This window comes from Zingiber officinale, chromosome 6B, assembly GCF_018446385.1.
Source record: "Zingiber officinale cultivar Zhangliang chromosome 6B, Zo_v1.1, whole genome shotgun sequence".
Taxonomy (NCBI): Eukaryota; Viridiplantae; Streptophyta; class Magnoliopsida; order Zingiberales; family Zingiberaceae; genus Zingiber; species Zingiber officinale.
This window is the reverse complement of record NC_055996.1, coordinates 14058597-14075126: the sequence shown is the minus strand read 5'-3', so window position 1 is coordinate 14075126 and position 16530 is coordinate 14058597. Positions and strand designations below refer to the sequence as shown.

General features: G+C 41.2%; 1 protein-coding gene across 1 annotated transcript; it reads left to right on the top strand.

Moving 5' to 3' along the window:
• The first annotated feature begins 5354 nt into the window (after nt 1-5354).
• Nucleotides 5355-14527, top strand: LOC121992047. Its single transcript, XM_042546168.1, has 5 exons — nt 5355-5370; nt 5588-5648; nt 7341-8946; nt 13294-13354; nt 14469-14527. The coding sequence occupies exons 3-4, from the start codon at nt 7344-7346 to the stop codon at nt 13317-13319; spliced, it is 1629 nt and encodes a 542-aa protein (XP_042402102.1). The 5' UTR covers nt 5355-5370; nt 5588-5648; nt 7341-7343; the 3' UTR covers nt 13320-13354; nt 14469-14527.
• The last annotated feature ends 2003 nt before the right edge of the window (nt 14528-16530 follow it).

Here is a 16530-nt window from a genome sequence, read left to right as displayed (position 1 = left end):
CGTGAAGGATGGGGAGACATCCGAGGGACGCAAGGCTGATGGAGGAGGCTAGAAGGCTAAGTCTAGGTTGGTCGGGCGAGGATGAGTGCTGAGTGAATGTACTTGGGGGTTAAATCCTAGGATTAGGGTTTTACTGCAGCGTTACTGTAGAATTACTATAGTGTTACTATATCAGTACTATAGCAGTCGACTGGTGTTTTCATCAGTTGACTGGTAGCCGACCGTTGGCTTGTAACGGTCGAATTTCATTTAAGACCAGTTGACTGGTGGCAGGGAAAATAGTAGGTGTTTTCTTCCCGAGCTCTATTTAATAGAGCTCGGGGTGCTTGGCCAAGGTTGACGAAAATAGAAGTGATTAACCCCTATTAGAGTCTCCAAGGTCTTTTTGAGTGATCAAGAGCTTGTGCGAGTTTGTGGCGAGGTTTCTCCACCTACAAGGAGCTACTCGAGCTAGCCGGAGGTTTTTCGAGGAGTCATCTACTAACGGATCGGGATCGTTCACCTTACAGACAGCCGTGGAGTAAGAACTTCATCTTCGAACCACGTTAAACAACATGTTATGTTTGCTTTCTTTTGTTAGTGTTTGTCTTGTATTTCCGCTTTACACACAAACCATTATAGGAAATGACATTTTGGGTGAGATAGTATTCACCCCCCCCCCCCCTCTAACGGACGTCAAGGTCCCAACACATCCATCTTCACCTTGAGGATAATATTGTGATTCAGTTCCTTCTTTGAATCTGCACATCTTGTTTCATGGACTTTAAATGTTGAAAACATTTCTTCTAATATGACATATTCTAAATATTTAGATATATAGTAAGCATCTACTAATGATGTCTACTCAGTAGTTCTAGGAAATGCATTAAGCGCGTACCTTAGCGAATCTCGGTTGCTTACCTTTTCGCCGAGATTCGAGAGTCCGGTGATTAATTCCTTCATTCTCGAGTGAAGATGTGCAACAGTTTCTTCTGCTTCCAATTTTATGTTACTCAGTTGGTTCCTTAGCAGATCCTGTCTCACGAGCTTAGCTTCGGACGCCCCTTCGTGTAGCTCAAGGAACTTGTCCCAAACCTCCTTTGCTGAGTTGTAGGCACCGATTCGATTAACTTCTTATAGCGGTAGGATTCTCGGCAGATGGAACTCTGTTTTGCCATTTGCTGCGAAGTCGACCTGCTCCTTCTTCGTCCACTAGTATTTTTCCTTACCTTCAGGTGCTACAAAACCGAATTTCATTATTAAAAGTAATTCAAAATCAGTTTTAAAGAATACCTCCATTTTCTTTTTCTAGCTCGCGAATTCCCTCTCGAACTTCGATGGGTATATGCTTGGTCCGACCATCGTCTCGTTATTTCAGTCGACGGTTAGTCCTTCTGAAGTGTCCTCACTCTGATACTACTTGTTAGGACTGTTGGCCACCGGCTAGGGGTGGGTGAATAACCCCTACACAAATTAAACAAACAAAAAGACCTTTCTCGGATTTACAACTTAATTAAAAGAACACTTGCATAAGTAAAAATAAAAAAGAAACTAAAAAGAAAGAGGCACCGAGATTTTACTTGGTTACAACTGGGAAAGTTGTTAATCCAAGAAAGTTAAAGCGCACTAATTTCTCCTTCAGGCGGAGAAGCCTCTTACAACATTCAAACCTTACAAAACAAAGCTAAACAAGAACTAGAAAGTGTACAAATGTTGTTTCAGATTATTCAATTATTCTTCTTAGTTTCTGGGAGCATGACTACTTATATAACCCTGCTTAGGGCACCTAGAAGGGTTCTAGGCGCCTGGAATATGATAGAAATCTATCCCCAATGCAATATTTAAATACCACATTGAACTGGATAAAAAATAAGTTTTGGGCGCCCCGGACTGGTCCAGACGCCCCGACTTGCTCCGGGTGCCCCGAACTGGTCTGGGCGCCCCTGGGCCAAAAATCATCCCTTTGCTGATTTTTGGTCCCGGTCTCTTACTTCAGTTCCGCTCGCATCAGTTCGGGTGTTCCACTCCAGTTTCGCTCGTTTGAGTTATTTCTGCCATTCAGAATAGGGCTCACCTGAACCCATCCGAGCGTCTAGATTTGGTCCGGGTACCCGGACCATCCGGGTGCCTGGACTTGGTCTAGGTGCCCGAACCAAGTGAACCTACTTGTTGACTTTTTGATCCAGGCTCTTGCTCCAGTTCCGCTTACTTGGGTGATCCCGACCATCAGGAATAGGGATCGCCCGAACTCATTTTCCGACCATCTCGATAAATCTTCCGCTTCGGCTTCTCGTCCCTCAAAAACGTCATGCGCCTCTTTCTTGTCTGCCTATGTACTCTTCCGCAGCACCTCGTCCCTCAGACGCACCGAACCCGTCGGCTCTCTCCCATGTCGTCCTTCTCACTAGTTACGTCTTTTGCTCGACGTCCTATGCTCCTAAGTTCCTGCACACTTGGACACAGGGTTAACACACAACAGGACCTAACCTAACTTGGTTGATCATATCAAAACTACCTTAGGGTACCAACAGAAACAATGTTCTTTATTAATACGGAAATAAAATAATAATTATTTAGTTCTAAGACAAGTCCACTAGGAAGCTGTAACAATTATGTTCCGATGGCGACTGCAGCAACCTTTGCTCCATTCCTAACTCGCAGACTTGTTTCTCCCTTGACAAGTCTTTTGCTATTCCTTAGCCCCTATATGTCATTACATATATGTGAGTCACACATAGTATCCAATATCCAAATGTCTGAGAAAATAGCATGACAATCAATAATGAAAATACCTGAAGAGGATGGGATATCAGATGTCATATTCTTCTTCACAGACTCAAGATAGATTTTGCAGTTTCTTCGCTAGTGTCCCATCTTGCCACAATAACGGCATGAATCCTTTTATGCCGATTCTACTATCTTAGTCTTTTTGCTCTTCCCCTTAGCCTGATATTTTGATTTTCTCTTAGAATCTTTCTTGGAGGAGTCTACTAAAATCATAATTTTCTATTCACCTTTAACAGAAGGCTCTACAATCTTAGGCATATTAATCATCTCGGGAATGGTCGATTCCAAATTGTTCATCAGATAGTTCATCATAAATTGTGAATGACTTTTCGATAAACTATGTAGACTTAAGTCAATACTTAACTCATGATTCATTATAAAATCGAGTGATGTTAAATGCTCTATGTGCCGTTCATCTTTAGTACATATTGTACTGCGAACGAACCCTCCTGCATCTTTAAGCAAAATAGAAGCTTAGAGATCTCGAACCTTTCGGATCTAGCTTGCTTATCAAATAGCTCACGAAGATGATAGACAATATCATAATCATCCAAATGCTCATGTTGTTTTTGTAGTTTAGGAGTCATAACAGCTAGCATGATATAACTTGCAAGTACAAAATCATCCCTATGTTTCTGAAAGGCTAACAATTGATTGGCAGTTGCATCGGCATCAAGACTTGTGAGAAGAGGTTGATCAAGGACATAAGCTAGTTTTTCTACTTTGAGAATAATTCTCAAATTTTGTAACCAGTCCAAGAAATTCGCCCTAGTCAATTTATTCGAGTCCAAAATCGAACGCTGATTAACATAAGTCATAATTAAATGATTAACCTAGAAATATAAAAACAAGAATGTATGAGAGATATGATATTGTTTATGTAAATAATTTACATAAAAGCCCGCTTATTTATCAAATTCAAATACTCTTATTTTTGAATTCGAGAGATAGTAGATTTTCTCCAAGTGGGTTGATATCCACTACAGATAAGAATAACCTTGACTTTGGCCAACAAGCCCTTAGCTATAGCAGTAGGTAACAAGTTTACCGATTGCATATTACTTATATGCAACTATCACATTATGCTAACAACTGATTAATTTTCACATAAACATCGGGTTATTAATACATTAAAAAGTATATATCAAATGTATATCACCCAACTTCACCTCTATCCACATTGATCATGGCTTTGACATAACAAATCAACGCTTCAAGTTTAAAACTGACCTGTTAATCATGAAATTGCATCTCAATTGTCACGCCCCAGAGGAGTCCTGCCCGGCAAACGGACAACATCTCCCCTGTAACTGTGACAATATGAAGCATATATACATTACCTCAAGGCTACTCACAAGCCAACAACAAACCACACGACTAGATATAAAACATAACCAAGCAGTTATATATACAACCCACATGACTGGAACAAAAGAACATAACCATGCAGTTGTATAGTAAGCAGCTCACACGACTGTAGCAAAACACAATGGAAGTCACAAAATAACAAACATAAAATCACAATACAATTAACCGCGAGCCGACCCGACTTGACACAACAACAACATCAAATATAAATACACGAAATCACGAAGCTAAATTCTATACAAAAGACATGTATATGAATAAGTCCAAAGCCAATAATACGAACGGAAGTAATAACTGAAGAAGTTGCTCGATGTGACATGGGACTGGCGGACAGGATCTCCAAGCGACTCCATAAATCCTTTACATGTTACTTGGTGAAATAAATGAATTTATGAGTGGGTAATAGACAGATAGTGCATGAGTATAATATAAAACTAGAGATACAAAGGTATACAGTCTCATAGGAAAATTAGCAAATACTATAGTGATATCATAATAAATGTCTATATCTGAAACCATATCCTAGGCTAGTAATGTTAAGTATTTGAAAAAAAAAAAAAACAAAAAAATCCACCTATGCCATCCACGTGCACTGCCCTCCCCCACACCCCCTTTTTCTCTTCCTCTTTTCTTCTCTTCTCCACCGCTTCCCCACCGAAACTTGCAACCCTTTCTCCTCCTCCTCTTCTCTAGCGGCGATGAACGAGCAAATCTCTCCCTCTTCTTCTTCTCAAGCACAGCAGCCCTCTTCTTCTCCTCCAGTACTTTTTCTCCTCCTCTAGCAAGGGCAGAGAACTGTTTTCTCCGACCACTAGCCTTTGCTTCCTCTTCTCTGCTTCTCGGCAGCATCGTCGGAGCTCCTCGGAGTGTGTCAGAGCCCGCCGGACCATCAGAAAAGAGGGGAAAGCAAAGCCCTAGTTGCTGCCCTCTTTTCTAGCCCAACCACAGCAGCCATCGGAGCTAGTTGTGGCCTTCGCTGGAGCTCGCCGAGATCACCGGTGAGAAAGGGGAAAAAGTTTTTCCTTGCCCTTCACTATCCCAGTAGCCTTCTTTGTGTTCAATCTTCTCTAACAGCCCTAGTTTCCTTTTGTTTCCTCCAACAGCAGCCCTAGCTGCTGTCCTTTTATTGGCAGCATCGTCGTTGTTCGCCGGAGCTTGCCGCAGCTTGCCGGAGTTGCCGACAAAGAACCTTATTAGCTGCCCTAATTTCCAGCCGCTACACAAAACCCTTAGAAGGTATATTTTAGGTTGCTTTTGGGTTAAATTGATGTGTAGTTAGAAGGGATATCTAGATTAGAACAGATGTTGTATCTAGGAATGCGAAGTGGTACGAGGTATCGAGATCAAAATAATTCACTGATTTTGAATCAGAGTTAATGTGTAGATTTTAGGTCATTATTATTATTAGATAGTATTTTGATTATTTAAGTTATGTTTGATATTGTGTTTGTAGATCCGAGCTCGAGTGGAGCACGGTGACCTGCCGATACTCGGAGATTTTTGCTGTATATAAGGTGGATACATCTACTCTTGTCTATTTCCTTGTGCATGAATAAATATATAAATTGGAATATGTATATGTTGTATTATTGTTTTCAAAATGGGGATTAAACTGATATTATAAATAGCGAAATGGGTTAAAATATTAAAATTATTGGAGGGTAAATAATTAATATTATTTCTTGTTCACATGTGGGTTCATATTGGGATTGATATGGGAAGGGTTGTTTTTTTTTAAATTAAAGAAATATTCTAAATTACTCTTCTGTTGATACCTTGTCTCTTTTGACTTGCTTGACCTTTCATACTTCATGCTTTTGATACTCTATCTGTTGATACTTGTAGCTTTTTATCTGTGGACCCTATAATGATAAATTAATAGATTTGATACGAAAATATTACCTTGATTGACCAATCAATATGAAAAGAGAATAATCATGATAAATGGATGAATATAATCATAACGATGAATTAAGAAAGATAGTAAATGAAGAATTAAAAAGTGAAGACTATGAGCCTAGCTTTATACCAGAGCTCTATATTAGAGTACTGGACCGCCCACATGTTATTGTGGTAGCGCGGCGGCCGCGGTCCAGAGTACCTGACCGTACACCCGAGGCGTGTTGGTGTGATGTAGCCCTCGGTCAGTGTTTATTATGTCTTCCACCGGTGAGGGATGATAGCCCGTACGTCAGATGACGTATGCGACAGTTTTATACTCTTAGGAGGCTTTTAGCCTATCCATATGATATTTCACTCTGATGATATTGGCTCAGTGATTCACTTTTTAGTTGATTTATCAGATTCAGACTATTGATATACATGTTGATCTTACCATGATAACTTATAATTGAGTGATTAAAATTGATTTTATTAATGATGACAAGTGATGATAAGGTGAAGATCCTAAACTCTATCTAAAAAATTTTACCTGATTATAGATAATGAGAAGATGATTATACATATATATGTATAAATGTAGAACTTTAAGAATAATCCTAAAGTTGTAACAAAAGATGATGATTTATTCTACTTCCTTGACTTCTTCAATAAGATTAAATTCATGCACATCTTTCTTGAATATCCACTTAGCCATTTGGCTAAATTGCTACATTCCTTGGTCTCCAGTTTTGCAGACACAGGGATCCTTTTGATATTACTGTTGATTTTGGACTTTCATAGAGTTGCTCAGAGATCTCGACGTGCTGATTTTCTGGTTTGTTTTACTTTTGCTTCGCTGTATTTACATTTTGCACTTTTGTTACAGATGTCGTTTATCTGTATAGTAATTGTAGTCTATGGATAGATATATATAATTGATACATTTCGTGGTTATGTTGTTTCTATTTTCTGTATGTTCCAGCCGTGGGGGCTGATGAATATGTTGTCTATGTTTATATATTGTGATGTATGTATGTATGCTTCATATTGTCACCGGTACAGGGGAGATGCTGCCGGATTTTTGTCTGGCAGGGACTCCTCTGGGGGCGTGACAATTTTATTGGTATCAGAGCCCGATTTTCGTTTTCTGTTCGTGGGTTTTGGCTTTATTTCGAGATTTTTGTTTTCAGTTTATGTACTTCTCGAGCAAAGGAATTTTTATACAAGTCGAGTTGTATCTCTGAGCTATAGGATTTACGGGTCATTCTTTGTTTTAATTATTCTGATTATAAATGATTATTGAAAATCTTCATCTGATTTTATAGGCAATGCCACGAGCCCGTGGTCGCGGTTGGGGCAGTAGCCGTGCCCGTAGTCGCAGTCGTGGTCGCGACAGTGGTAGTGGTCGCGGTCGTGGTCGTGCATGTCAGCGTGCCACTACTACTGATCTTGGTTTGGATGAGGCTCCTATCTCCCCATCTGAGTTGATACCGGGAGCTCAGGTTGGTCCCAGTATTGGAGTCGGTGGTCAGACTGAGGGACAACCTCATCTTGTTGCAGCTCAGGTAGCCGTACCAGCCATTCCTACAGCATCGTTTATTATGGAAAAGGCCCGTATTCCTTTGCTTGCTAGTTCAGCAAAGGATCGTTTTACGCTGTTCCATGGAGGCACCGATCCTTGGGTGGCGCGTACATGGTTGGAGGATATTGAGGGCACTTTTGGGTACATGTCCTGTTCAGACACAGAGAAGGTAGAGCTAGCCGCTTATCATTTTCGAGGGCAAGCATCCACATGGTGGAAGATGCAAAAGACAGTCTTTGGGGATCAGATTATCTCTTGGCAGTCTTTTCGAGAGGCGTTCGAGAGACAGTATTTTCCTGCAGCATTTTGTGTTGCTCGACGCCAGGAATTCATGAGTCTCAAGCAGGGTGACCGAAGCGTGCTAGACTATAGTGCAGAATTTAGCAGACTTGCTGAGTTTTGCCCACATATGGTTGCTCAGGACTCAGACCGTATGTTTCACTTTACACAGGGACTGGCAGCATATATTCGGATCAGGATGTCTGGATTTCCTGTTACTACTTATCGAGAGGCACTTGATCGAGCCATATTTATTGAGATGACTCAGCAGCAAGTCTCTCAAGAAAGAGAAGCCAGCCGACAGACCTCGCAGAGCTCACACTCTAGACAGCAGAGTCGAGGTCGTCGATCTCGTGGTCAGGATACGACTAGAGAGTCTTCACGGTCACGAAAGGTGGCCAAAGTATCACATGGATCTAGTCGCCCAGTTCCATCACAGCGGGGCCAGATATCGGTGAAGTGTTTTCAATGTGGTGCACCAAATCACCTGGCATCAGAATGTCCACTGGATAAGAGTATATGTTTTTATTGTAAACTGCCAGGACATATGCAGAAAGATTGCACTTTGAAGGCACAACATCAAGCAGGAGGATCACAGTCTCAGCAGGCTCGACCTACCTCACGACCTCCACAGTCTCGGCAGCAGAAAGGCCCGCAGAGATCTCAGCAGTCTCAGCCACGAAATCCCCCACCTACACAGTCTGCTCACCAGCCACAACTCTATCATTTGCAGTCCCAAGTGGAGAGTGAGTATCACTCAGTACCTCCACTTCAGCAGTATCTGCCAGCTCCATCTCAGCAGTACTTGCCAGCTCCATCTCAGCAGTATTTGGTAGCTCCACCCCAGCAGTACTTGCTACCTCCACCCCAGCAGTACTTGCTACCTCCACCCCAGCAGTATCAGCCACCATTATCTTATCAGCCTTCGACCCAGTCATACCAGCCTTCGCAGGATCAGAGTCAGCCCTCTTCTTCTATCCAGAGGGGTCAGCCATCAGGTCTTGAGCCGGGACATGTTTATGCTTTGACTCGTGAGGAGGCACAGCGAGCTGGAGGATCTGTTATCCGAGGTATTATTTCTGTTTATAGTATTCCTGCGGATATATTGATAGATACGGGTAGCTCGCATTCCTTTATTTCTCCTGAGTTTGTATGCAAGATTAGGAGGGTCCCAACTCTTCGACCTTATGGATTATCAGTATTGACACCATCAGGTGGAGTATTGATGTCAGATCAGGAGGTCAAGAGTTGTCCTTTAAATTTCGATAGCCATATCCTTACAGTGGATCTCCAGGTGCTAGAGATGACTGAATTCGATATTATTTTGGGTATGGATTGGCTGTCAGAGCATCATGCCACTGTCGATTGTCGAGCCAAAGTGGTGACTTTTCAACCTGTAGATCAATCATCATAGGAATTTATTGGGATCAATGATCGAGGGGTATCTATTATCTCAGCTCTCCAGGCTCAGCAGTTGTTGGCTCGGGGATGCAAGGGGTATCTCTTGTCTTTAGTGAGTTCCAATGTGGATAGTTCTGTCCAGCTTTCTGATGTCCACATAATACGTGAATATCCCGACGTATTTCCTGAAGAACTTCCTGGCTTGCCACCTCGACGACAGGTAGAGTTTGCCATTGAGTTGCTTCCTGGCACAGCTTCAATATCGAAAGCTCCATATCGGATGGCACCAAGAGAACTGGAGGAACTAAAGATCCAGCTTCAGGAGTTGCTAGACAAGAGTTTTATTCATCCTAGTGTTTCTCCTTGGGGTGCTCCAGTGCTCTTTGTTAAGAAAAAAGATGGATCCTTGAGGCTCTGTATTGATTATAGGCAGTTAAACTCTGTAACTATCAAGAACAAGTATCCTCTACCTAGAATAGATGATTTGTTTGATCAGCTTAAAGGTACCTGTGTGTACTCAAAATTGATTTAAGATCGGCTATCACCGATTCTGAGTTAGAGAATCTGATATTCGAAGACCCTTCCTTACTCGATATGGACATTATGAGTTTTTGGTAATCTTGTTTGGCAATGCTCCTGCAGCTTTTATGGATCTGATGAACCGGGTATTCTTAGAATATTTAGACCGGTTTGTTATTGTCTTTATTGATGACATTCTGGTATATTCGCGATCAGAAAAGGAGCATGAACAACATCTCAGAATAGTTCTAGAAACTTTACGGAAGGAACGCTTATATGCTAAGTTCAGTAAATGTGCTTTTTGGCTGAGTTCTGTGGGATTTCTAGGACATGTAATCTCTAGCAAAGGGATTTCAGTAGACCCCCAGAAGATTGAAGCAGTTGACCGATGGGAACAACCAAAGTCAGTGCAGGAAATTCGTAGCTTTCTCGGATTAGCTGGGTATTATCGGAGATTTGTGGAAGGATTTTCTAGTATTGCTGCACCTTTGACTCGATTAACTAGAAAAGGAGTCAAGTTTACTTGGTCTGAGGCTTGTGAAGCAAGCTTCCAAGAGCTCAAGCAGAGATTGGTGAGTGCTCCAGTATTAGTTATTCCCTCTGGAGATGATGGATTCATTCTTTACACGGATGCATCTATTCAAGGATTAGGGGCAGTTTTGATGCAGTATGACGGAGTAGTAGCTTATGCTTCTCGTCAGCTAAAAGATCATGAGAAGAATTATCCCGTGCATGATTTAGAATTAGCAGCCATCATTTTTGCCCTTAAAATTTGGAGACATTATCTCTATGGTATTACCTTTGAGATTTTCACCGATCACAAGAGTCTGAAATATCTTTTCACTCAGAAAGAGTTAAACCTTCGACAGAGAAGGTGGATGGAGTTTCTGAAAGACTATGACTGCACTATCAACTACCATCCTGGAAAAGCTAATGTAGTCGCAGATGCATTGAGCAGGAAGTCTAGAGGAGTATTGGCAACTCACAGGGTGGCAGTTACAGATATAGTCAGACAGTTTTCAAAATTAGATTTAACTGAAGTAGGGCAAACACAGCGTGGTATACTGGTCTCCTTGATCGGACAGTCCCCATTGGTGGAGCGGATTAAGGAAAGTCAAATGGAAGACCAGTATCTCAGATCTATAGCTAGTGAGTTGGAGTTAGGCCCCAAGCCAGAATTCACACGTGATATGGATGGATCCCTTCGGTTCCGAAACAGATTATGTGTCCCAGAGGTACATCCTGTTAAGGAGGATCTTCTTCGAGAAGCCCACCGATCGAGATTTGCAGTTCATCCTGGTGGTACACGGATGTATCAAGACTTGAAACGATCATATTGGTGGAAAGGTATGAAAAGAGATATTGCAGACTTTGTAGCTCGGTGTCTAGTTTGCCAGCAAATTAAGGCAGAACACCAGAGACCGGCCGGGTTACTTCAGAAGATTGCAGTGCCGGAATGGAAGTGGGAGCATGTCACTATGGATTTTGTCACGGGGTTACCAAGGACCCAGAGGAGACATGATTCAATCTGGGTGATTGTCGATCGATTAACTAAATCTGCACATTTCTTACCGATTCGTAAGACAGAATCTCTAGATCGTCTAGCAGAATTATATTGCAGAGAGATTATTAAACTCCATGGTATTCCCCTCAGTATTATTTCTGATAGAGATCCACGTTTTACTTCGAGATTCTGGCAAAGTTTCCAAAAGGCGTTGGGAACCGAGCTGCGCTTTAGCACTGCTTTTCATCCTCAGACTGATGGACAGTCGGAGCGCACTATCCAGACTCTAGAGGATCTGTTGCGTGCTTGTGTGCTAGATTTTGGGGGTAGTTGGGAGGACCATCTACATTTGGTAGAATTTGCTTATAATAACAGTTACCACTCTGCTATTCAAATGGCACCATTTGAGGCACTCTACGGCAGAGCATGTAGATCTCCTATCTTATGGGACGAGGTCGGTGAACGTCAACTCTTGGGCCCTCAGAGTGTTCAGCATGATGCTGAGCTTGTACGAACTATTAGACAGAGATTATTGACTGCTCAGAGTCGCCAAAAGAGTTACGCAGATAAAAGACGAAGAATGTTAGAATTCACAGTAGGTGATCACGTATTTCTTCGTGTTTCACCCATAAAGGGAGTTAAGAGATTTGGGTTAAAAGGGAAGTTAGCACCCAGATTTATCGGACCTTTCCAGATTCTTGAGCGGATTGGTGCTGTTGCATATCGACTTGCATTACCCCCAGCTTTAGCAGGAGTACATAATGTCTTTCATGTTTCTATGCTGCGGAAGTATGTTCCGGATCCGACACATGTCTTGAAGGATCTTATAGTTCCCCTACAGTTTGATGCAACATACGAAGAATTCCCTGTTCGTATTCTAGATCGCAAGGAACATCGATTGCGGAACAAATGCCTCCGTCTCGTAAAGGTTGGGTGGCAACACCACTCTGATCAAGAAGCAACTTGGGAGCGTGAGGATGATATGCGTATCGGATATCCTCATTTATTTACCTCAGGTATCAATGCGCCTTAATTACTTAAATTTGGGGACCAAATTTCTTTTAGTGGGGGAGAATGTTAAGTATTTGAAAAAAAAAAAAACAAAAAAATCCACCTATGCCATCCACGTGCACTGCCCTCCCCCACACCCCCTTTTTCTCTTCCTCTTTTCTTCTCTTCTCCACCGCTTCCCCACCGAAACTTGCAACCCTTTCTCCTCCTCCTCTTCTCTAGCGGCGATGAACGAGCAAATCTCTCCCTCTTCTTCTTCTCAAGCACAGCAGCCCTCTTCTTCTCCTCCAGTACTTTTTCTCCTCCTCTAGCAAGGGCAGAGAACTGTTTTCTCCGACCACTAGCCTTTGCTTCCTCTTCTCTGCTTCTCGGCAGCATCGTCGGAGCTCCTCGGAGTGTGTCAGAGCCCGCCGGACCATCAGAAAAGAGGGGAAAGCAAAGCCCTAGTTGCTGCCCTCTTTTCTAGCCCAACCACAGCAGCCATCGGAGCTAGTTGTGGCCTTCGCTGGAGCTCGCCGAGATCACCGGTGAGAAAGGGGAAAAAGTTTTTCCTTGCCCTTCACTATCCCAGTAGCCTTCTTTGTGTTCAATCTTCTCTAACAGCCCTAGTTTCCTTTTGTTTCCTCCAACAGCAGCCCTAGCTGCTGTCCTTTTATTGGCAGCATCGTCGTTGTTCGCCGGAGCTTGCCGCAGCTTGCCGGAGTTGCCGACAAAGAACCTTATTAGCTGCCCTAATTTCCAGCCGCTACACAAAACCCTTAGAAGGTATATTTTAGGTTGCTTTTGGGTTAAATTGATGTGTAGTTAGAAGGGATATCTAGATTAGAACAGATGTTGTATCTAGGAATGCGAAGTGGTACGAGGTATCGAGATCAAAATAATTCACTGATTTTGAATCAGAGTTAATGTGTAGATTTTAGGTCATTATTATTATTAGATAGTATTTTGATTATTTAAGTTATGTTTGATATTGTGTTTGTAGATCCGAGCTCGAGTGGAGCACGGTGACCTGCCGATACTCGGAGATTTTTGCTGTATATAAGGTGGATACATCTACTCTTGTCTATTTCCTTGTGCATGAATAAATATATAAATTGGAATATGTATATGTTGTATTATTGTTTTCAAAATGGGGATTAAACTGATATTATAAATAGCGAAATGGGTTAAAATATTAAAATTATTGGAGGGTAAATAATTAATATTATTTCTTGTTCACATGTGGGTTCATATTGGGATTGATATGGGAAGGGTTGTTTTTTTTTAAATTAAAGAAATATTCTAAATTACTCTTCTGTTGATACCTTGTCTCTTTTGACTTGCTTGACCTTTCATACTTCATGCTTTTGATACTCTATCTGTTGATACTTGTAGCTTTTTATCTGTGGACCCTATAATGATAAATTAATAGATTTGATACGAAAATATTACCTTGATTGACCAATCAATATGAAAAGAGAATAATCATGATAAATGGATGAATATAATCATAACGATGAATTAAGAAAGATAGTAAATGAAGAATTAAAAAGTGAAGACTATGAGCCTAGCTTTATACCAGAGCTCTATATTAGAGTACTGGACCGCCCACATGTTATTGTGGTAGCGCGGCGGCCGCGGTCCAGAGTATCTGATCGTACACCCGAGGCGTGTTGGCGTGATGTAGCCCTCGGTCAGTGTTTATTATGTCTTCCACCGGTGAGGGCTGATAGCCCGTACGTCAGATGACGTATGCGACAGTTTATACTCTTAGGAGGCTTTTAGCCTATCCATATGATATTTCACTCTGATGATATTGGCTCCAGTAATTCACTTTTTAGTTGATTTATCATATTCAGACTATTGATATACATGTTGATCTTACCATGATAACTTATAATTGAGTGATTAAAATTGATTTTATTAATGATGACAAGTGATGATAAGGTGAAGATCCTAAACTCTATCTAAAAAATTTTACCTGATTATAGATAATGAGAAGATGATTATACATATATATGTATAAATGTAGAACTTTAAGAATAATCCTAAAGTTGTAACAAAAGATGATGATTTATTCTACTTCCTTGACTTCTTCAATAAGATTAAATTCATGCACATCTTTCTTGAATATCCACTTAGCCATTTGGCTAAATTGCTACATTCCTTGGTCTCCAGTTTTGCAGACACAGGGATCCTTTTGATATTACTGTTGATTTTGGACTTTCATAGAGTTGCTCAGAGATCTCGACGTGCTGATTTTCTGGTTTGTTTTACTTTTGCTTCGCTGTATTTACATTTTGCACTTTTGTTACAGATGTCGTTTATCTGTATAGTAATTGTAGTCTATGGATAGATATATATAATTGATACATTTCGTGGTTATGTTGTTTCTATTTTCTGTATGTTCCAGCCGTGGGGGCTGATGAATATGTTGTCTATGTTTATATATTGTGATGTATGTATGTATGCTTCATATTGTCACCGGTACAGGGGAGATGCTGCCGGATTTTTGTCTGGCAGGGACTCCTCTGGGGGCGTGACAAGTAATAGAAAGCCAGGAGTAGTAAAGATAGTACTAACAACTAAGCCAATGTCTAAGCATATGCAATAGGTATATCACTCAACATATGTAAGCATATCACATGGATATAATAAAACAACTGCATAAGTAAGCAATCAATAATATCATCAGATATAATAATAACAGCGTATGCACGGATGATCACTCCCATCCACCCCTCTGTACCACGACCCCTCTATGGTCGAGAGGCGGGGATAATGATAACTGTACTCACTCCAGCTACCACTACTCTCGAGTGACCGAGTGGGTATGTGCTGAGTAGCTAACTAGCTACGTAGCAATGTGGTTCCTGCTGCTCACATCTCCAGCTATCACTACCCATGAGTGACCGAGTGGGAGCACTATAGAACAAACAACATCTGCTCCAGCTACCACTACCCATGAGTGGTCGAGTGTGCGGCGCTGACTGACGACTCTCTCACACCACAAGGGAGACAATGGTCGTCACTATGCATGCAATGATATAATGCGCTAGATGCAACAGTCATCATATATATATAAACATAAACAAGTATGCTACAGTAAGCCAGTATGTTCAATAATGTATCTGAATAAACAACAATCAAAACAAGTAAGCATGATATCTAGTATCTGCTAAATATCATGGATAGTAACGTGAGACTATATAGATATCAAGTTGATTATCTCAAAAATCGAGTGGATAAGTATCAAGCACAGGAAAAATACGAGAAGGGTTAAGGTAAATACAACAACTATCCGAATATAAAGCTCATGCACTAGAGTCAAAGTACTAAAGAGACAAAGCAGGAAGTACCCGCCTTTATCTGTCGATCGTCCTGAATTATCTCCATGTCGAGATGTGTCTCTGACTAATATCCTGCAACACAGAATGCATAGTACTGCTAAGTTCTATCAAAAGCCAATAGTTAATCCTAATCCTAATCCAATTAGGATTCCATATTTGAATTCCATTTAATGATCCAATACTTCCTTCATAGCTAATCTACTTCCATTATCTATTATCACCATAATTGATTATTCTACTAATAAGAATCAATCCACCTAATAATCAATACATCATGAATCCGACTCATATAATCCAACCCAATCCAATATCAAATTCTTCTTTTACATATTACAATTTAATCAAAGCAAAACATGAATCACAGTGGAAATTAAAGAGGAAAAATAGCAATGGAGACTTACACTGATGCATGAATAAGGATTGACTGCCAATATCCCAACAAGAGCTTAAATCCACTGATATCCAAACCTAACGATCATTCAACCACATCTAAAGATTAATCCAAATCTTATTCCACTTATGGAAGCAATTAGGTTTACACAAACCCTAGAAATTGGAATCAAGGCTTATCTTCTTCGGTCACTCCCTTCCCTACAATGAATCCCTGGCAACCGCACTCAACGGCAATGGCAGTGAGCAGGAGAGGTCAACAATCTGCTCACAATGAGATCCCAACGACCATCTGTTGTGGATGACACTCTTCAGTCCTGATCGGCTAGGAAACTTACAATAAGGAAAATATTTCGAATGTATAGTACCTTGGATGAACGAGATGGGGAGGAGCTACCGTCAATGGAATGGATGATGGCTTCATATTGGAATGGGAGCTCTCTGATGGTGGCAACTAGGGCATGAGGCGGATCGACATCGATCGATTGTAGAGGTAGGTG

What these genes read in the sequence shown, in the direction of transcription:
- LOC121992047 (XM_042546168.1), top strand. Translation starts at nt 7,344, where the DNA reads ATGCCACGAGCCCGTGGTCGCGGTTGGGGCAGTAGCCGTGCCCGTAGT. An exon ending in TGGAGGATCTGTTATCCGAG is followed by an intron (nt 8,947 to 13,293) that starts GTATTATTTCTG and finishes TTGTGTTTGTAG; the next exon opens with ATCCGAGCTCGAGTGGAGCA.